We start from the raw sequence: 21,764 nt of genomic DNA on the forward strand, positions 1-21,764 counted from the left end.
TTCAGTGTGAGGTCTTCAACCTGGTCAGTTCCGGCATAAGTGAGCCCCTCAGGTTGGATGTGCAATGTAAGTGACTCTCCACCTCTCTCACTTGCTCTTTGTATATTTCACGGGCAGGGGGTGAAATGGATGAAAGCCTTGAGGAGGTGGGAGCCTCCTTCAGAGCCTATAGAGCACATGGGTACGGACCCCAGTATTAGACTAATCTCATCATTGCCTCAGTTCTATGAGTATAAACTGTCTGACCACGGGGAAGGCTCTCACCCAACTGAGCCTCAGTTTCCTTGTCTCTAAACTGGAATAAAACAGCTGGACCTAAACACTGTTGTTAGGATAATTCTTGTGAGGTTAATGAGTTAAAGCCCTCAGCCAGGGTCATGCTCAGTCAGGACTCAGCCAGTGTACCAATTATTATTGTTATTTTTATAAACGCTGTTGTCAGTAGCTGTGAAATCAAGCAGAACTTGGTGAAAATGTCATTTATCACTCACCAGTTCTGTGACTCCAGCCATTTATTAAGCACCTCCCATCCCTGATTCTGTATGTGCTCATGGGGGTAACACCCCTGTCCCTGGTGGAGGTGGAAGGATCAGATGACATGAAAGTAGAGTATTTCCCACCCTATGGGCCATTTAAAACACTCAGCACATTCTTGTTACTCATCAGCACTGAGTTGGTAAGTAAGGTGCCTGCTAAGACTGTCCTTAGTGATGGAAAAGAAGAAACAGGGGTAAGAGACAGAATATGTGAGGGAAAGAGGAGTTAAGAGGAAAATTACCAGGGCATGGGAATGGTGGGTGTGAGAGTACGTGAAAAGGTAGAGCCAATGGAAGGTTTCGAATGTGCCAAACAGAGAATGATGCAACCACCAGAAGTGGGGTGTCAGGAGGACTGGCACTCCCAAACAGCACAGACCAGGTGGCAGCTCCTTCCTCCCTCACCAGGCCGCCCCCTGCAAGGCCCCTCCTGGTTTCCCCTGAGTGGACTTGGGCCTTCGCCGCTCCCCCTTTCCTTCTCCTTTCAGCAGAACAAAAGGACACGGGCTACTCTGTGGGGACCATCGTTGGCAGCGTGATCGGGGTCCTCGTCGTGGTGGCTCTGGGGACCTCCCTGGGCTATTTCCTGTACCTCAGGAGGACGAGGAGGTACCATGGCATTTCCTTCACCCTCACCCTAATCCTGTCCTCTGATCCCGGCTGACCCCCAGCAGAGCCCAGGCCAGGAGGAAAAAGACCCCGTCCTCAGAGGGTTCTGGGCCGGCTCCCTGTGGCCTCCCAGCTTCCCCATGAAGGCCCCTAACTCCCTCCATCCAGCTCCTCCCTCACCAGCTGCTGACCAGGGTGGTTTCCTCAAGAGCTTCCTCACCTATAAATGAGGCAAAATTAAGGAACTGTGCCCTCTGGATTGTCCTGGTTCCCTCCATACACCTGCAGCGGTGCCGACAGGTAGTAAGTGCTCAGTAAGGCACCTCCTGTTGTTTAAGTCCACCCTCCAGGTGAGGGGATGGGCTGCCTCAGGGTCTGAAAGTCATCCTGGCCAAGGCCACACAGCTGAGCGTGGAAGAGCCTGGACAGACTGAGTGAGTCAAATGCCCCCATGAAGCCAGTTTGGTAACCACAATCCTGATCTGTGAGATAGGAAGCCTGGCCTGGACAGGACAGCAGAACCTGTGATGTGGTTTTTGCCTCTAGTTCAGAAGGATGGAGACAGGACAGGCCATTGTCACAGTGTAGCTCTGTAGGCCTGAGGGGAAAGTCTGGGCACAGCAGGCACCACACTCATCCAGATGCTACATGAGGCTGGCACTGCTGACCCCTGAGGCCTTGACCTTTCCACTAAGTCAGACCCTCAGGGTAGATTCCTGTCCTGGGTCCTCAGTCCCTTCCCTGGTAACTCCTCCCAGACTGCTATCTGCCTGTGGGTCCTTCCCCTGTGGGCCTAGGTCATCTGTGGATCCTTAACACCTTGCCTCAGTTCCCCTCTCCTGGGCCCAACCCCCCTAAACAGTGGAGAGAGGCCTCCACCCTCTGCTGGGAAAGGAGACCCTCCTTGCCCCCTGTTGTGACACCAAAGCTCCCCTGCACCCCTCACAAGTAAGTCTGACCTTTCCCAGGGCCAGTGACCCGCATGGCCTCCGAGAGCACCCACCTCCAGCGGCCACCCCTGGTGAGTGTCTGTTCAGCCTGGAGCCCCCAGGCCTGCCCCACAGTGTCCACTCCTGCCCTTGTCCCTCAGCCTCTGACCCTTCCTTGGGTTTCAAGGGGGATTGTCACCACCACTCTGCACGGGGGACCCTGGATCACCAGTCAACCCTGACCTTTAGGCTGTGTCATGTGTCACCACCTCTCCCTCACTGGACCCTGAAATGGCCAGAGGGTCTCACCTTGGGAGATGACCTTCCACCCTTGGCTCTTGGGAGCTAAAGAACCACCCCCTCCTGGGAGAACAGGCCAAAGCTTCCTCCCCCCGGGGTGCTAACTCCTTCTGTCTCTGCTCCCAGGCCAGGGTCCCTCTGGAACCTCTGCCTTCCCGGTAAGTCCATCCCCTCCCTGTTCCCTCACCCAGGGCCTCAGTGACCCACCCTCAGGGCACGGACACCCTCCAACCTCTCAACACAGCACAGACCCCCTCCCCAGAACAGCCACAATAAGAGGAGCCCCGTCCTGGCCTAGTGGGGCCCTCACATCAGGGGTAGACAGGGTAGGACAGAGTCTGAGGGGAACCCTGGAGTCCAGCATGGAGCAGAATGGGCACCAGGAACAACAGTCTGGGTCCCAGATTAACAAGGGTGAGGGGGTGCAGTGTGGGCTGAATTGGGCTGCAGGGCTACAGGTGTGCAGACAGCTGCTCAGGAGGCAGAGCTGTCAGTCCTGCAGGGAAAAACCCTCCCTCCCCGTCCTCTGATGCCCTCTCTCCCTGCTGCACAGGGCCCCCTACCCGACCCCAGGACAACAGGCCCCATCTATGAGGTGAGTGTGGATTATGAACATTCTGTCCTGCACGTCCCAGTGGTCCCAGGATCTGCCCCCAGTACAGCCCTGGCTGTGCTTCCAGCCTCAAGAAAGGGCAGAAAAAGTGAAAACAGAGGGTGGGGGGAGGGAGGTGCCCGGGGACAGACGCCCAGCACAGTCAGCCCCGATAGAGCCCCACAGCACGGGTTCTGAGGAGGCTGCGGGGCTCAGAGATCTCTTCTTTCTGTGACAGGAATTACTCCACCCAAACACAGAGGTGTACTGCCGCATCATCCCCAGGGCAGACGTGGCGTCTTAGTTCCTCCAGGACCTGAGACCCCAGACCCTGTGGATGTGGCCTGTGCCAGAGAACCAGCTCTGAGCGTCATGCTAAGCGAAATAAGCCAGTGGGAGAAAGATAAACAGCACATGATCTCACTCATTTGTGCAATATAATGAACAACATAAACTGATGAAGAAAAATAGAGCCAGAGGGGGAAAAAATATTTTAGAATATAATAGTAGTCCTCCTATTATGGGCAGATTTTTAATATTTCCTTCAATGTTTGTGATACAATACTGTATTATACATTATAGATAATATTATTATACTTAAAATCCTATTTTCTGGAAATATTAATGTTTATTTCATGTAATATTATTATACTTAAGATCTTTTTTTGAATAATTTATGTTTATTGCATTTAACATTATTATATTAAAAAGAGTTTCCCTTGAGATTAAAAAAAAATAAAATGCTATAAGGGATTGCTAAGAACAAGAAACAGAGAGAGAAACCTAGCCATACAGAATTAAAATAGCTATAAATAAGTACCTCTCAATAATAACCCTAAATGTAAATGGATTAAATACTCCAATCAAAAGGTGTAGGGTAGCAGAATGGATACAAAAATATGACCAAACTATATGCTGTTTACAAGAAACCCACCTCAAAACAAAAGACAGACACAGGATGAAAGTGAAAGGATGGAAAAAATTTTTCCATGCAAATGGAAAAGAAAAAAGAGCTGAAGGAACAATACTCATATCTGACAAAATAGACTTCAAAATGAAGGCCAACTCAAGGAACAACAAAGGTCACTGCATAATAATAAAAAGATCAATCTAACAAGAGTATATAACCCTGATAAACATATATGCACCCAATATAGGTGCGCCTCAATTTATAACAAATCTTCTAGAGGACTTTAACGGAGAGATTGACAACAATACAGTCATAGTAGGGGACATTAACACCCCTCTGACATCCCTGGACAGATCTTCCAGACAAAAACTTAACAAGGAAACAGAGACTCGAAAGGACACACTAGATCAGATGGATTTAACAGACATTTATAGAACATATTAGCCAACAAAGCAGAATATACATTCTTCTCAAGTGCATGTGGAACATTCAAAAAAATAAACCACATGTTAGGACACAAAACAAGTCTCTACAAGTTCAAGAAGACTGAAATCATATCAAGCATCTTCTCAGGTCACAGTAGAATGAAATTAGAAATCAACTACAGTAAAAGCACCCCAAAACATTCAAACACCTGGAAGCTAAATAGCATGTTATTTAACACTAAATGGGTTACCAACGAGATCAAGAAAGAACTCAAAAACTTCCTGGAAACAAATGAAAATGAACACAAAATAACCCAAAATTTCTGGTACATAACAAAAGCAGTCCTGAGAGGGAAGTTCATAACACTACAGGCATACCTAAAAAAAAAAAAACCACACACACAGAAAAAAAAAAAAAAAAGCAATAAACTTCTTAACCCTAAAACTTAAAGAACTAGAATGAGAACAACAAGAAAAGCCCAAAGTAAGTAGAAGAAAGGAAATAATAAACAGTAGAGCAGAAATAAATACCATTAGAGACTAAAAAACAATACAAAAAATCACTGAAACGAAGGTTCTTTGAAAGGATAAACAAAATTGATAAACCATTAGCCATACTCATCAAGAAACAAAGAGAGAGGACCCATATATTGATTTACAACTACCTTCTTATCTATCTCCAAGAAAATATCCATGAACTGCCTGTTAAATTCCCAAGGCACACACTACCTGCATCTAAATTAGCAGGAAATTCCACCATTTCCTTGGTGCTGCCTCCCCTCTCCCCGGCCGCAGCACCCTTCCCCACATGTCCACTTGCAGACACACAAGGTGATAACAATTGTCCCTGCATCGCTCCCTTGTTCAGCTGCTGCCACCTCCTGGCAGGTGATGGTAATCAGGACATGGACCCTGAGAGCCTGGTCCCACAGCTGACTAAGAAGGCAGGACTGCACCTCTAGACTGGGTGGTCAGGGGCCGCAATGACCATTCTGCAGCCCTGGGGGGACGGGGTAGTTGGGCAGACAGAGCTGCCTGAGGGTGAGGGGGACAAAGAGTTGATGCAGGACTGAGTGGGGAAGCACTGAGGCCTCAGCTGGGAGCACTGAAGGGGAGGTAATGGAATGTTCGCAGGGAAAAGGCTGGATTCTGCAGAGGAAACACTGGCGCACGGACTCAGCTGCAGGCGCTAAGCAGGCTGTGTGCCTCCTGCTGGCCCTCATCTCACAGCTCCCACCTCCAGGAATAAGGCTCTCTCCTAATGTCCACCTGCCCTCTCTCACCTGGGCTCCTCATGGTCCACTCTACATGAAGGGGCTCTGGGTCCCTGTCCTGCATGCAGGGAGGGGGAGGGGAGGCTGAGTCACCCACAGACAGCCCAGCATGGTGTCCTGAGGAGGGTGAGAAGGATCAGGGAGATCCTCACCCTCCCACCTCCTGGGTCCTGATCTGAAGTTAATAATGAAGCCCGACACCACCTGCTCCCTCAGGTGCTGAGAGACCTACCTTGCCCACGGTGAGCAGACCTCCACCGTGAGTGCCATTATCATCAATGAATAGCATTTGGACATTTTCTTTTTAATGGTGGTCTGACGCTTTCCAGCTCTAGAAAACAATGTGACTCTCTAAGGCCAATAACTCATCTCTTCTCATTCTTCAATAGGAAGGATCTTGAAATACCCAGGAGGACCCACTGCCCACTGAGGAAGGCCCAGTCTGAAATATTTCACAGCAGCCCAGCCAAGGCCCATGTGCACAGATAGTAAGTGGCAAGGCCTTCAGAGCCACAGGCTCACAACCATTGTCCCCTGTGACCACCCCTCGTGCAGGAACATCTGGGCCCTGGTGTCTATCCTATATTACCCACTGCCCTGAACCATCTCCCTCTACAATAAATTAGGCCCTGGGAATGGTTCCAGGTCACCAGACCACGCTGCCACACCTCAATGTGAGGGGCTCCCCTGGGGACCCTGATGTCTGAAGCAGGAGCTACACCCTGAACAAATGTAAAGAGTATTTGAAGGGAGGGGCTGTTGCAGTAAAAACACATGCATTTTCTTGTCTCAGGTAATGGAAAAGGTCCCCAGGAGCTCAAGGAGGAGTGTGGGTGCCCTGTAGTGGCTTGTTCCTGATAGAAGAGGAGAGAAAGGGGCAGGAGAGTTGAGAGATTGGGGCTGACCTTGGACAGAGGGCACATTCAGGTTCAGAAGGAGGCATAGTTAGAGGTGATGACTGATGGCTGCCTTAGCTCACCGGCTGGAAGACTGGGTTGTGAAAGGGTGTGCCCACAAATCAGATTGACACCAGTGGGTTGTACTGCAAAGTCGGGTGAGGAAAATTCTGTGGGCACTGAGAAGAGAAATTACAACATAACAAATCTATATGCCATTCTATTAGACAACCTACTCTGGTGTTCCTACCATCTCAAGCATCTTAGCAGTAAAGACAGTCATTTCTTTTTTTTCTTTTTTTTTAATTAAATCTTTATTGTTCAGATTATTACATTTGTTCCTCTTTTCCCCCCCCCATAACTCCCCTCCTCCCAGTTCCCGCCCCACCCTCCGCCCTCACTCCCCACCCACTGTCCTCATCCATAGGTGCACGATTTTTGTCCAGTCTCTTCCCACATCTCCCACACCCCTTTCCTCCCCAAGAATAGTCAGTCCATTCCCTTTCTATGTCCCTGATTCTATTATAATCAACAGTTCATTCTGTTCATCAGATTATTTATTCACTTGATTCTTAGATGCACTTGTTGATAGATGCATATTTGTTGTTCATAATTTGTATCTTTACCTTTTTCTTCCTCTTCCTCTTCTTAAAGGATACCTTTCAGCATTTCATATAATCCTGGTTTGGTGGTGATGAACTCCTTTAGCTTTTCCTTATCTGTGAAGCTCTTTATCTGACCTTCAGTTCTGAATGATAGCTTTGCTGGATAAAGTAATCTTGGTTGTAGGTTCTTGGTATTCATCACTTTGAATATTTCTTGCCACTCCCTTCTGGCCTGCAAAGTTTCTGTTGAGAAATCAGCTGACAGTCATATGGGTATTCCCTTGTAGGTAACTGAGTTTCTTTCTCTTGCTGCTTTTAAGATTCTCTCTTTATCTTTTGCTCTTGGCATTTTAATTATGATGTGTCTTGGTGTGGTCCTCTTTGGATTCCTTTTGTTTGGGGTTCTCCGCGCTTCTTGGATCTGTAAGTCCATTTCTTTCACCAGGTGGGGGAAGTTTTCTGTCATTATTTCTTCAAATAGGTTTTCAATATCTTGCTCTCTCTCATCTTCTGGCACCCCTATAATTCTGATGTTGGTACGCTTGAAGCTGTCCCAGAGGCTCCTTATACTACGCTTGCATTTTTGGATTCTTTTTTCATTTTGCTTTTCCGGTTGGGTGTTTTTTGCTTCCTCGCATTTCAAATCATTGACTTGATTCTTGCGCTCCTCTGGTCTGCTGTTGGGAGTCTGTATAATATTCGTTATTTCAGTCCGTGTATGCTTAATTTCTAGTTGGTTCCCCAATATAAGATCGAGGGTCTTATGAGTTTTCGTGTAGATCTCATTAAGTTTATCGGCAGCTTCTAAACAGTTCTTGAGAGACCTTAAAAGTGTGGTTCTGAACTCTATATCTTCCTTTGACAATTTTGTCCTGTTTCTTTGTCTCCGCATTTTGTTATGCTTCCTTGGTGCACCCTAGTGGTCTTTGTTTGCAGTCTTATAGTTAAATCTTGATTGTTGTAGCTAATTCCAGGGAGGGTTTGACCTCCAGGCCAACTGGCTATGAGAATCAGCTGTGTCAGCAGTGAGAGAACTTCTGTCCTCTAGGGAGGTGCTAATCTAGCCTTTGCCTGAGGCTATCCAGCAAATGCCTTTGTGCAGGGCTTGGGCGGGGCGGGTCGCACAGGATCAACAGGGTGGGCCGGAGAGAGCAGTTATGGCGGCTCTCAGTCCTGTCCCCAGGGGCTCTGCCTGAGTCCCAGCACCTGCTGCAAAGCTGGTAGAGAAAGCTGCACTCGCTCTGACCGAAGCCAGACAGTCCCGCTTCTCCCGTTTGAGTCTGGGTCCCTAAAGACTCGCCCGGATCTGGAGCTCAGAGTCTGCGACTCCCTCCCGATTGAAAACGCCAACCGCACCCTCTGCCGCCAGCCCCCTCCGCGCACTCCGCACCTCAGAATTTGACTTCAGCACTGCGCCTCCTCTGAGTGTCCGTGTGCGTTTCTCTTTCCTCCTAGTTGTAGGACTTCCACTCAGCCAGCATTCCTGTGGTTCTGGGTGATGTCCCTTCCGTTTTTTGGTTTCACTTTTGAAGTAGTTGTTCAAAGCAGCAAACTCCGGCGTTAACCTATGTCGCCATCTTGGTTCTCCCCAAGACAGTCATTTCTATCGTTAGAAACATCTTATTAAGAGGAAAACTATATCATAGGAGTTTGTTTATATTTTCAGAATCATACACTGTGACATCATAACTGAAAAATGAATTTATGCCCCCAAAATGGACAGTGTGTCAGGTCTCCTTCCCAGCACCTGTGGGCTGACAACCCCTGTCCCAATCCCTGGGTTCCACTTTGAACTACAGAACCTATAATGTTCCCTCATTAAGGGGTTGGGTGGGGGTCTTTGTAGTGTCCTCACCATTCATCCCTCCACCTCTCACACTCTGGGCAGAATCTGCTGTCCACTCTTGGGTGTGATACCTAAATTACCGGCCTCTATTTCTGTCCTTCCTCCATCCCAGCATGTGACAGGTACCTTCTGCAGGTAATTTTGAGGTAAAGGTTTTCAAAAACTGTTGCCTTGGCCCACACTGAACAGACCTCCACCTTCAGCGCCATGATCATCAACCAGAAGCATTTGGACACTTTCTTTTCAATGGTGGTCAGATGCTTTCCAGGCAGAATGTGACTCTCTCTGTACAGGGATGAGTAACAAACGGACAGAGGGAAATGGAATTAGTGTTCACAGAAGGTGAACTATATGAACGCTTAAAATCACAGGAGAGTCCACATAAAGTCCACATTCTTGAACTAAAACATGGATCGTGGGCGGCTTTCACCATTTCCTAAGAGCTAAACTACAAAAAGTGTTATCGGTGATGAACTAGAAAAATTAAACCTGCATCACAGTTACTGATAAATGGGAAATGGTTATTGGCTTTCCTCTAAAGAATATTCCAGTGCATTGTTTTTATTTTACAATGATGTAAGAGTTACCTTCTATCAAGAGGCTAGCTACATTTTTTAAAACAATTTTCATTGTTGACAGTACAGATGTCCCCCACTTCACCCTTTCTCTCCTTCCACCGGCCCCTGCTCCTCTGCAGGTCTTCACCCAATTATTGCCTGTGTCCGTGGGCTATGCATATATGGTTTTTGGTTACTCTATTCCTGTTGCCCCCACTCCCTTCCCTCTGAGACCTGGTCCATGTATCCATGCCTCTGCACCTATTTTGTTTGTCAGTAGGGATTATTATCTTTTATCCCTTTAAATCTGAAAAGCGAAACTAAAGGAGACTTCTGGCCACTCACCCAGATCCCAGCACCTCCCACCAGCAGAAGGATAAGCTAACTGCTAAGCTCCCCTGGCCCTCAAGACAGAGGTGTGTGCCCTGCATGCTGTCCCTGAGCCCTGATATCCCTGGATCCACGGGCACTGATTGGTGGGTCTGGCCTGAGGATGGAAGAGTCCAGCCCCTCTTTATGGTTCAATAGGGGCCTTCGGGCCAGTGCACAGACAGAGGGAAGCTCTGGAAACTGAATCACTGCACGAAAGCACTCAGCTGAAGGCTGTCAGCTTTCAGGGAAACTCCAGGGTGCTCCCAGGTGCACCCTGAGACCACATGCCACCCACCATGATAGCACCTGCCAGTCCCCACAGGTGGTGGTTACTCAGACCTGGAGGCCCTCTCCCATGAGGTAGCCCTGATCCCAGGACCTGCTTCCAACATCCGGAGGGTGACTGAGGCCTGAGGTTTGGTCACTTGGCGCTTTGAGTGCCCAGAACTTGGGCCACAGAGGCCGTGCTGAGCAAGCAGGGAATCAGGTGTCTGAGGAGGAGGGAACCTGCTGTGAGAGCGGGAGGCAGAGCCAAGGCACTGGCATCTGAGATAACCCCTGGTGACAGATGGGAAGGTCCAGTCCTTGTGCCCAGGTTGTTATCCAAACAGATTGATAATCAGCTCTGCCCGTCTGCACACTCACATTGATTCACAGACCCCATTAAGTAAATGATGGAAACCGCACCATTAAAGCCTGGAACATGCCCTCTTATCCTACCACCTGTGACATCCATAGTCAGAGAATATTCCCTGGAGACCAGGGTCTGGTGTCAGCATGGGAGGTGGCCAGAAGCACCCTTGTTTGTCCCAAAAATGGAGAAATGGAGGGCAGGGGTCTCCTAACAGTGAGGGATCAGACCCCCATTTATTCCTCCAAAATCACAGCCCTCCACACCTCTACCTGGTGAGTGACATCTCATCTCCCCAGGGTGGCTCTTGGTGACAGCCTGGGTTCTTCCTCTTCTCAGGGACACTTAACCTGGCACAAACTCTGGACTCTGGACCCAGGTGGAGTTACTACCACAGGAGGAAGGATCCCACCTTAACCTCAAAGGAAGTCAGGGGGCAAATCCCTGTGCCCGAGGCCCTGATCTGTGGGGTCACCTGGCTGTGTCTCTGAAAACCTCTCACCAGCCCATGATGTCCTGGGGAACTTTCCGTACAGGATGGGTCAGAAGAACCCAGCATCTGGGGTGCTTCCACCTCAGAGGGTCCCAGGGCTCCTCCTCTCTCATAAGAGAGGGGGGACCCTTAGGGTCCCCTGGAAGAGTCTCCACGTGGAGCTGCTCCAGATCCTGGGCCCCTTTGGGAGGCCTAGAGCAGATGACAGTCAGGGACACAGGGGACTTGGATGCAGTGCCCAGTGCTGTGATGGGGACACACAGGGCATCCTGGGCATCAGAGCCCCAGGCCAGCACCCTCTCCTGGAAGCCCCACAGGAGCCCTCACCAGGCCCTTCCTTGAAACTTCAGGGACAGGGAGCTCCTCCTGGGTGTGTAGTTCTCCTTACACTGGATCCGGAGTTCTCTGGACAACCACCACCTTCTCGCTGTGCTCATCCTGTCCTGGGTGAAGTCGGGCAGCCTGGGACACACAGTGACTGGCCACTCAGCCTGAAGGGGTGAAGTCAGAGCCCACCCCTGCCCAGGGCTCAGGGTCAGCTCCCTGGTCAGCATCCCTGATGCAGACACAGGTCACCTTATGCCCTCCAGGGGGCGACATTGGGACACACAGACAATAGGAAATTAACATAGGAAGCTGGCTTTAATGAAGGAGATGGGAAAGGAGCCTGATTTCTATATCACAGACCCTTCTGGGCCCCTCCCATGTGTCCACTTTGTCCCACAGGCTCCTTCTAGGGGACTAGGAGCACCTGCTCTCAGGGAAAGTGGGGACCTTGTGCAGCTCCTCACTCACTGCCTTGTACCACTATGAGGAAGGCAGGAGGACACAAGCAAGTTTCTCATGCAGAAATCAGAGGCTGCCCCAAGGGTCAGGGAGCACATGGACCGTCTTAGCCAACAGACACGAAGAGGGAAGATTTCCCTAAAATCATGGCCCTTAAGGACCAGGCAGCTCACAGCCACATGACCTCCCACCACAGTCCCTCTTCCCACTACAGTCTCCTCCTCCCAGTTCTCCCTCCTAACCCCCCCCCCCCACCCCCAGTCCACTGAAGGTCCTACCAAGAATCCTGGTCCTGGACTCTGTCCCTGGAAGCAGAAAACAGGCTGGTGACACCCAAAGACAGAAGGTGGATCCCCTCACCAGTCATCACTCAGACGACCCCTTCTCACCCCGAGTCACCTCTGTGACCTTCCTGCTGGGAGGAAATCCAACCTCCCCAGCATTTTGAGAACACAGGGAAGGTGTGGTGCCCAGCTGGGTTTCTGTGTCACACGAATAAATCATCCCCTCGGTTTGGGGATCCCTTGGGCTCTCTGTGTAGACAGACAGACTAATGGCCAGGACACCGCACAGGACAAGGGTGGGGTTAAGTGGGTAGGTTGTCCTCTTAGGGAGCAGGGATCCCCATTATCCTTGCCATTGAAAGTGCTCTGAGGCCAGTATGATCAGCATCTCCTGACAGCTTGTTAGATGGAGACTGCCGGGTCCACCAAACACCTTCTGAGTCAGAATCTGCAGACCCTCCCTGTGCACAGGAGAGGGGGAAAGGGGGATTCCCCATCCCCACATCATAGGGTCTCATTCTGGCTGGGCATCCACCTGGCTGAGCAGCTGCCAAAGCAGCATTTCTAAGGTGTCACCTGGGCATTGAAATCTTTAGAAAGTTCCAGTGATGATACCATACACAATGGGGTGGCATCCCTGCAACCAGAATTCCTGATGTCGCCCCAGGCTGCTGCTCTGAAGATAAGAGACAAATGGGGATGAGAGAAGGTGGTGGGAAGGCTACTGTGCTCTCCTCACAGAGCTGTGGGAGACGCCCTGGATACATACACCCCAAGCTTCTCTTTGTCCAATTGTGAGCGGTGGCATGGCACCAGGTGTTAACCTGCAGAGTTAGGCCCTCAGTTCAGCAACCTCGGTACCTGGGTTCAGCTAAGAGAAGAATTCAGAGTCAAGAACTCAAATTATAAGAGAGAGTTTATTTAGGAAGTCACAGAGGTAGAAGAAGTGAGCTGTAGAAGAAATGGGCTCAGGAAACTAGTTACAGCAGCAAAAGAAGGACCCTTGGAGCTTAGGAGAAAGAAAACAAAGATAAGTGCCTTGAGGAAAGAAGGGTAGGGAAAGGCATGGGTGTGCTCCAGAGAGAAAGAGCTGCAATGTGTCCTACTTCTGTGTGTGTGGGGGGGGGGGGGAGGCTTTCTTTCATTTTATTAGTACCTATAAAATAAAAACAATTTATGAAAATATTTTCCTTCTCACGATAGAGAAGCTACAATCTTTGCAAAAAATACACAGCCATAATTGTTACAATACATATCCTTGTATATACCTTGGACATTATAAAAGTATTTAAGAATCACACCCTATAAAAGTTGGGAGAAGAAACATTTTCTCCAACCTTGGTCATACATTGTGACATTCAAGTACTTAAACTACATGGTTGAAATAAAATGTCTCTAGTTTCCAGGGCCAAAGGGATTTAACTTTCAAGGCCCCATAGGTTCTTTTCTTTGTGCAAGGTCAAGAACCAGGAGAGGGATCCCTGAGCGTTAACTTACCTTAAGTAGGTCAAGCAGTGGCTTACTTTCCATACTTTATCATGGAACTAAGGGGGGTCGGGGGAAATAAGGCCATGGAACCCATGTCGGGCATGTCCCCTCCCTAGCATTCCTATTTATGTAGTGTGGCTCCTGCAAGAGGATTTTTAACCCTTGAGCTCTAAAATGCTGGTTCTGTACTAGTAATTATCTAAGATACTTGCAAAACCGTGCTTTTGCAAGTCTAAACTCCTATATTGTGAATTAGGATAAAGTTATGAAAGTGTGACTCCCCTAAATAGACTTCATATAGGATTTGTCAGGTGGGGAGCATTGGGAATGATCAGTAAACCAAAAATTCCCTCTTGGGACTATGGGAGAAGATCCTTTCTTGGTAAGGCATAAGCCTCAGAAGCCAAGTGCCTTCTTACTTTGGAAGAAGGTCCTACTTCTTGAGGGCAGTTATCTGGAGGTTTCAGGGGAGGATCCCAATAAAATATTTATCAGCTTCTCAGGTGTGTCCTTTAGGGTCGAAGGTCATTAGTCAATGCAGTAGATCCTGATGTCAGGGATGTTCTCACTCATCTGGTTTTGCTGCTTCCCTGTGCCTGCAGCTGAAACACAACTGAAGCCAAGATGTATCTGATGCCAGTCAGAACCTCATTGTCCTGGGGGCTTAATGCTGAAGAGCTATTCTTTGGTAAACTTGTTCATTTCCCCTCTACTGGCCTCTAACCCACATGACTAAGAGCATGCCAGGGGAGGGAAGGTCAGGGGAGGGTCTGAACCACGTGTCCAGTGATATGAAAGGTCAGAGGGCCTAAACTGCAAAACCAAAATATGCTCGGGGAGGAAAAGTTACCCAGGGGGCAAGGTCCCAGTCCAGTTTTTCACGTTGCTAGGTACCTGGGCTTTCCATTCTAGTGACCTTCCCTACCTCCCTATTGTCCTACTCTGCTCAGGCCTAACTGCCTACTATATAAGCAAGGTGTCTGTGTGTGTGTGTGTGTGTGTGTGTGTGTGTGTGTGTGTGTGTGTGTGTTTGTGTGTACATGGGGAGGAGTCACTGGGGAAGAAGGTAGAAGCCTCAGCAGTTACAGGGAAAGCAAATGTAGAGGAAAGAAAAGGGAGGCAGGAATAAGGGGAGGGCAGGGAGGAACCTGGGTACAGACTCCGCCCCTGGCCCATGTGACCAGGGAAGTGATCTTGGCCCAGGAGGAGGCTCAGTGCACAGGGAGGAGGAACAGCACATCCCACCCATCAGGACAGTGGTGCTTGTGAGCATTTCTGGAATCCAAGCTCTTCCCACAGAGGGAGGGACAGAACAGGCAGCAGACACCATGGAGTCCCCCTCAGCCCCTGCCTACAGAGGACTTGTCCCCAGGCAGGGGCTCCTGCTGGCTGGTGAGAGGGGACAACTACCTGGTGGTGGACGGGAGGAGGAGAGGCACAGGCTAGCTGGGGATGCCTGGGGAGCACAGGCTCTCAGAGAAAACAAAGGGTAGGGGGCAGGCTTCTGTTTGGACTTCAGAGGAGAAGACAGGGGAGCAGAGTAGGATGGGGGAGGGGACCGGGTAACAGGAAAATGATGTGGAAGTGGTGAGGGACAGGAAAACCTCACTGGCTGCTCATTTCCCAACTTACTCATCACTGAGAGTTGAATACTGAAAACTTTTGACAATAATAATTTATATGAGGAGATAGGAAATATAACCAGTGGTACTAAACATTGTCCTCAGCACCAAGCTGAGAAATGGGCAGATACATCCCAGGAGGTGCAGGACCCTGCAACACTCACTAGTTCGCCCACAGGTACTTGCAGCCTGTTGCAGGCACTGGGGGTGCAACAAGATCTGACAAGTCCCTGCCCCCATGAAGCTCATGTTCTATGGGGAGGAAGCAGACAAGGGAAGATGTAGATGTGATGTCAGGTCCCCACAATGCCATGCAGGGAACAGCCCAGGGACAGGTCAGAAAGTGAAGACAGAGGTCTGTAGAGGAGGTAGTCTGGGAGGGGGTCTCCCAAGGACACTCCTGAGTGTCAGCAGGGGTCTGAGGGCAGACACCTGGGTAACAGTATTCACAACTTATGGAAATTAATTGGCCAGAGGAAAAATTAGAGCTTCCTGATCTAGATAATGAAATAGTAGAGTCTTAATTCATCTGGCCAAACATATCATAAGGTACAAATGACAGTGGATGAAGGATGAAAACATATATTAGCTTAATAAAAAAATATGATAATACATGTAAAGCAGCGGTTCTCAACCTGTGGGTCGAGACCCCTTTGGGGGTGGAAAGACCCTTTCACAGGGGTGGCCTAAGACCATCAGAAAACACGTATATAATTACATATTGTTTTTGTGATTAATCACTATGCCTTAATTATGTTCAATTTGTAACAATGAAAATACATCCTGCATATCAGATATTTACATGACGATTCATAACAGTAGAAAAATTACAGTTATGAAGTAGCAATGAAAACAATTTTATGGTTGCGGGTCACCACAACATGAGGAACTGTATTAAAGGGTTGCGGCATTAGGAAGCAAAGTGGGGAAACCCCTGGGATTGGATAAAAGGAAAAATGATGGACACATACTTAGGTGGGTGCAGGAACAATTAACATGATAACAATGAAGGAATCTGTGGTATCTGTCCTGGCCCCAGCGCATTAGTTTGTGCCCCAGGGGCTCCAGAAAAAGGGAAGTCACAAGTTACCCAGACAACTGATGTAAAGGGTTTTTCCGTTGGCTGGCATGCTTGTTCCCCTCAGACTTTTCCTTGTCTAGTATTAGACATTTTCTCTTCCTAATCAATGTTACTGGTTTATTATTGTTACTTTTGTTCCTGGTATGTAAATGTTATATTAGATGCAGAAAAACAAAACTTGACAAACAGCAAAAAGACTCAGATTATGGTGGCTCAAAAATTAGAAATGATCTAGAATACTTTTTAACAAGGACATATAGGATCTGACTGCCTCCCTTTTGAATACTAATAATTCGATCTTGAATGCCATCTAAGTTTATGGTCTTGCCCCATCCCCAGTGGTCCACCTGTTCAGCAAGACATGCTGTCAATAAGACATCCTAGAATGAGTCTTCCTAGCACCATGGGACTCCATGGTCCAACCAAAAGGTTGGTCATCAATGCATCCTTTGGATTGATTTATGACCAAAAGGGGGATTTGTGGACGAAAGGGGCCACATGCTAGCCTGACAAGCTCAGGGGAGGCCTGCATAGCAGCCTTGCAAACTCAGAGACCTAAAGTAACCTAAAGGATGGTCGGAAATTAAACTTTAACTAAAAGCAGATACGGTGGGCAGTTATGTCCTAGGCTGGTATCTTCACTGACTAGGTCAACCTTTACCTTAACTGAGCCTATCTGTCTTTTTGCATCTATGATAACATACACTTGAAGTGTCTGGGTAACTTGTAACTTCCCTTTTTCTGGAGCCCCTGGGGCACAAACTAATGTGCTGGGGGCCAGGACAGATACCACAGATTCCTTTATTGTTATCATGTTAATTGTTCCTGCACCCACCTAAGTATGTGTCCATCATTTTTCTTTTTATCCAATCCCAGGGAACCCCCCCCCCCTTTGCTTAGCTTTGCTTTCTCCTGCCTCTCTAGTCCAGTGGTTGGCAAACTCATTAGTCAACAGAGCCAAATATTAACAGTACAACGATTGAAATTTCTTTTGAGAGCCAAATTTTTAAAACTTAAACTATATAGGTAGGTACATTGTTATTAACTTAATAAATAATTTTGGATGGTGAACTTAGTACTAACAACATGAGTTCAATACACTAATATATTTATGGAATGCCTATTATGTGTCTAAGGCTGGAGATAACATGCCATCCTTCTGGAACTTACATTCTAGTGAGGAAGATCAACTTTAAATAAATAAATAGTCACATCAAATAATTGCAGTTGTCATGAGTGCTAATGAAGGAAATAAACAGTAAGCAAGAGACATTTTTTAGCAAGGTTAGGCATTTAAACCCCTCTAAGCAGATAAGTTTCATTTTATAATAATAAAGCCACCAACACAAAATAATTACAATTCTTAAATTGATGACAAAAATACCTGTAGGATTTTCAGCTGGTTGGAAAAATACAGGTAACTTTATGCTTCAAGTAGGTACTTTTGTCACCCTCGTGCAATTTGCGGACACAACTGGCACTAAGCACTGCACAATGAGACTGCTGACTGACTGGCTCACTCAACTCCTACATGAATCGCGCGCACCTCCCCGGTGCTGTGTATACCGCGGCCCACCTGCGCCATGTCTCCCATCGCCCAACTGACCAACACCCCCCACTTCTTCTAACGCCACTTCTTCAAAATAGACTCACCAAGGCCTAAAACTGACTTCTGCTCATGGGCTGCGAAGTTTCGAACGCACTGTATGTGCACGCCCGCACATGGTATTTTTTGGAAGAGCCACACTCAAGGGGCCAAAGAGCCGCATGTGGCTTGCAAGCTGCGGTTTGCTGACCACTGCTCTAGTCTATCACCAATGGATTTCATATAACCTACCTACATCCCTTCCTTTGATTGCAATGTATAAATAAGATGTAACCAGCCATTCTCCAGAGCATTATCTCAATTCGTTGAGGTTCTTCTTCCCAGCATATGTCAACAGTTTGGCTCAAATAAATTCACAAAAATTCTTTACAATTATTAAAAAAAAAAAAAAACACACACACACACACACAGGCAATAAGATCAGAGGTGCTGAAGTACTGGTGGCCATGCTGCTGAACTTAACCAAAGGAGACACACACACACACACACACACACACACACACACACACACACACACTTTGACCAAGGCTGAAAGATGAAGAGACCACCTGAAGACCCAAAGCATCATCTCTCCATCCCAATACAGAGCTCCAAATATTGATCAATGTCTCTCTTCCCTCCTAGCCTCACTCTTAACCCTCTGGAGCCTGCCCACCACTGCCCAGCTCACTATTGAATCAGTGCCGCCCAATGCTGCCGAAGGGAAGGATGTGCTTCTCCGTGTCCACAACCTGCCTGGGAATCTGATCGGCTGTATCTGGTACAAAGGGGAAATAGTGGACACCAGCCATAGAATCATATCATATGTAATAGACACTCAAACAACTACCCTCGGGCCTGCACACAGTGGTAGAGAGACAATATACCCCAATGGATCACTGCTGTTCCAGGGCGTCACCCTGCAGGACACAGGATACTACACCCTACTAGCCACCAGGAACGATTTACAGCATGCACAAGTAACTGGACAGCTCCGTGTATACCGTGAGTGATTGCTCTCTGACCTCTGGGTGTTGGGTGGTGAACTCTACTTCACACACAGGACTGACAGCCCTTGACTCTGCCTAGATCCCCCTCTGCATCATCTCCCAGGTTGGGTTTGGGCATTTAGTGCAGGTCACACAGAGTGGAAACAGACTTCCTAAGGATAGAGTTCCCTTCACAGATTAAAGCCCTGCAGACATTCTCCACAGAGAGAAGTCTGATGGGAATAACTCAGCAAAAGGAGACTCAGCAGAGTCTCAGTCCAGTCCATAGCCCCTCCCCATGACCATGACACTGAGAAAACCCTGCAGAGCTTGGTCACACCTGGCCTGAGGGGACCCTGGAATCCTCACAGAGAAGCTCAGCCTTGGAACCCCTCCCACACCCCTGTCCCAGGGCTCCTGACTTCAGAGAACCTAGGGAGCCTGTGTCAGGTTGGGTTTGGCCTCCTGGAAGGGATGGGTGGGAGCAGTGGCTCTCCTTCTGCACACCAGCCAGGGCTCAGCCCCAAGAGTCACATCACGACAGGACAGAGCCTAGTCCTTCACCTAAGGCAGTGTCAGGAGAGCACAGGTAAACAAAATACCCCCTATCATTAGCTGACTCTTCTGAGGTACTTAGCAGACTCCGGAGGGAGGTCAGGTCTCCAGGAAGGAACAGAGGAGAGAAGATGCTCCTGACAGCTCCTCATCCACCAGGGCTCAGCCCAGGAATTCTCTCTCATGGAGGCAAATAATGGTAGTGGCCATTTAAGTCAGTGTCTCCTCTATTCTGAGCTTGAGATCAAGAAGTTAGTGATGTTTTAAGGTCAATTCACAGACAACATGGTAATCCAGAGTCCATTTACCATTTGTTCTGTTTTTATTCAAGGGAAACAGAGGCACAGTGTGATACAGCCACTTAATCAGGCTCCCACAGACACAGCAAGGTCCTTGTACAGCCACAGTCCAATCCTCTCCTCCACCGCGAGGGTCTTACGTGTCTGTGGACCCTGAGACCAGCCTTGGTTCAGTGCTTGTTCTTAGCAGTCCCCAGCTTAAGGTAGATTTTCTGGTCTGGTGATTAAGCAAATGGAGAATTAATTTTCACTCTAGAATCAAATCACCTACAATAACATTCAGAGTCACTGCTGGGAATGCCCAGACCTTCCCCTCAGGTTACCGATCCATACTTCCCTGCACTGGACTTGAAACCACTTATTTGTTGGTGCCACTCCCACTAACTGTGGAGGAAAGGACTTTACCTTCTCACTCTCCACCCTACACCTGCTACCAGTTCAGGGACCAGCACTCACTTGCTCTTTCATGAAGGAGGTAAGTAATGATGGTGAATGATGACAGAATGAATGAATGAATGAATGAATGATGCATAATCGCTAGAGAGACTGGAACCTGGAAGCAGAGTCCTAAAAGGTTTTAGCCACACCTGTTCCCTGTCCCTACAGGTGCTGAGAACTACGTCCATGCCTCTGACCACCTGTCCCTTGGTGACTGTGGGGCTGTTCCACTGTGGGACGGTTTTCCAGGCTGCACTTCTCCTGCTCTGGGGCAGCTGTGGGCTCTTGGTCCCTGGGGTCTTTGAAGTCACGCATAACCCCCACTGCCTCTATCTGCTCCTTCCATGTCCCTTATCTGCCTCCTCCTTCACTCCAGACACACTGCCCTGCCCTGCTCTGCTTCCCCCACTGTGCAGATTGTCCTGCTAACACCTGTGTCCAGGCCCACCCTCCCGGGCAATAGGAGAGGACACAGATATCAGAAGGAGCAGCAGCCTTGGCTCCATCCTGAGCTAGTTTCCCAGGTCACCAGGAGAAAGAGCTGCTGCTGGGCCCCCATCCAGGTTCCTTCCCCTCTGAGGCCAACACTATGAACAGGTACATGACAGGGGCATGTGAACATTGACCTCCTCTCAATATGACTCAACCTAGAAGTCAAAGGCAGAAGGACAGGTCTCACTCCCCCAAAAGCTCATGGGCTCACTTCACCCCTGACTGGTAACTCACACCCTTGTCCTGGTGTGAAGCTCCCATTCCTCCCACTGGCTCCCGACACCTTCCCAAGGTGGGCCTGGTGACCCTGCACCATCTGACTGGTTCACAGCCTGTTTCACACACATGTGTCCTCGTGGTGACACCTTAACCACAGAGTGGGATCCTCTCAGAGTTTGAGATCCACCAGCCACTCTCCTTTCTCTCAGATGCTGCCCAATTTGAATGAATACGAATAAACTCCAGTTGTTTCCTGGGTTAGAAAGACAAAGAAGAACATATGCCACAGGCCTGTGTGGGGGCTCCTCCCCATCTGCCTGACTGTCCATAGAAACAGGGAGGGACCTTCTCTCCAACTTTACTAACATGGCACATGTCCTTTCTCCCAATTTTGTGTCTTCCCTCCCTTTATACAGCAGAGACACCTGGACTCACCCTCTGTCCCCCGACCTCCCAACCTCCCATCACTTTGGTTCTCTTTGCAGGACTCACCTTCTCTCTATCCCAGGGAGTCCCTGATTCCAAACCCACTGTGGCATCTCCCTTTGGTCACAGTGTGACCTGGTTGGATTGCAGAACTTGGTCTATGACCTTCGTGCTCTCTAGACAGAAATTCCTCCAAAATCTGGCATTAGAATTTCGGGGCATGAGTGATTTTCACATATTCTTTCACAGTTTAACTCAAAATCTATCTCGTAACTGCCAAACACAAATGGACCATGAGGGCCATATTTCCAGCAAGTTCATGCTCCTCCACCTCCACAAGCCCCGCTTCTGTACGTGCTATTGTCTGCGTGTTGAGGAAGGATCCCTGCCCTCTGCAGTGGCAGAAAGCACATTAAAGACCAAGGGCAGAGAGCCTGGCTCTGCTGCCACCGCCAGCCAGCTCCCGCCGTCCCCCACTCTTTTCTAAATCATTCCTGGACTCTGCTCTACCCTTTCTGGGGTCAC

The 21,764-nt window shown here is 48.7% G+C and overlaps 1 protein-coding gene across 10 annotated transcripts in view; it reads left to right on the forward strand.

The window, feature by feature from the left end:
• LOC132216799 (carcinoembryonic antigen-related cell adhesion molecule 1-like) overlaps nucleotides 1-21,764 on the forward strand; it is a 287,472-nt gene that overhangs the window by 187,083 nt on the left and 78,625 nt on the right. For 2 of the 10 annotated variants that reach the window (XM_059666328.1, XM_059666332.1), the window contains 2 exons: nucleotides 12-66; nucleotides 18,467-18,826. The exons of 2 other annotated variants lie outside the window; for them this stretch is intronic. In XM_059666328.1, the coding sequence (XP_059522311.1) occupies nucleotides 12-66; nucleotides 18,467-18,826 (415 nt within the window). Of the gene's footprint in view, nucleotides 1-11; nucleotides 67-3,204; nucleotides 3,454-14,696; nucleotides 14,926-18,466; nucleotides 18,827-21,764 lie in introns of those variants that run through there. 6 more of the 10 variants (XM_059666349.1, XM_059666365.1, XM_059666337.1 and 3 more) reach the window with 6 other exon arrangements.

Source organism: Myotis daubentonii, chromosome 15 (assembly GCF_963259705.1).
Source record: "Myotis daubentonii chromosome 15, mMyoDau2.1, whole genome shotgun sequence".
In the NCBI taxonomy this organism is placed as follows: domain Eukaryota; kingdom Metazoa; phylum Chordata; class Mammalia; order Chiroptera; family Vespertilionidae; genus Myotis; species Myotis daubentonii.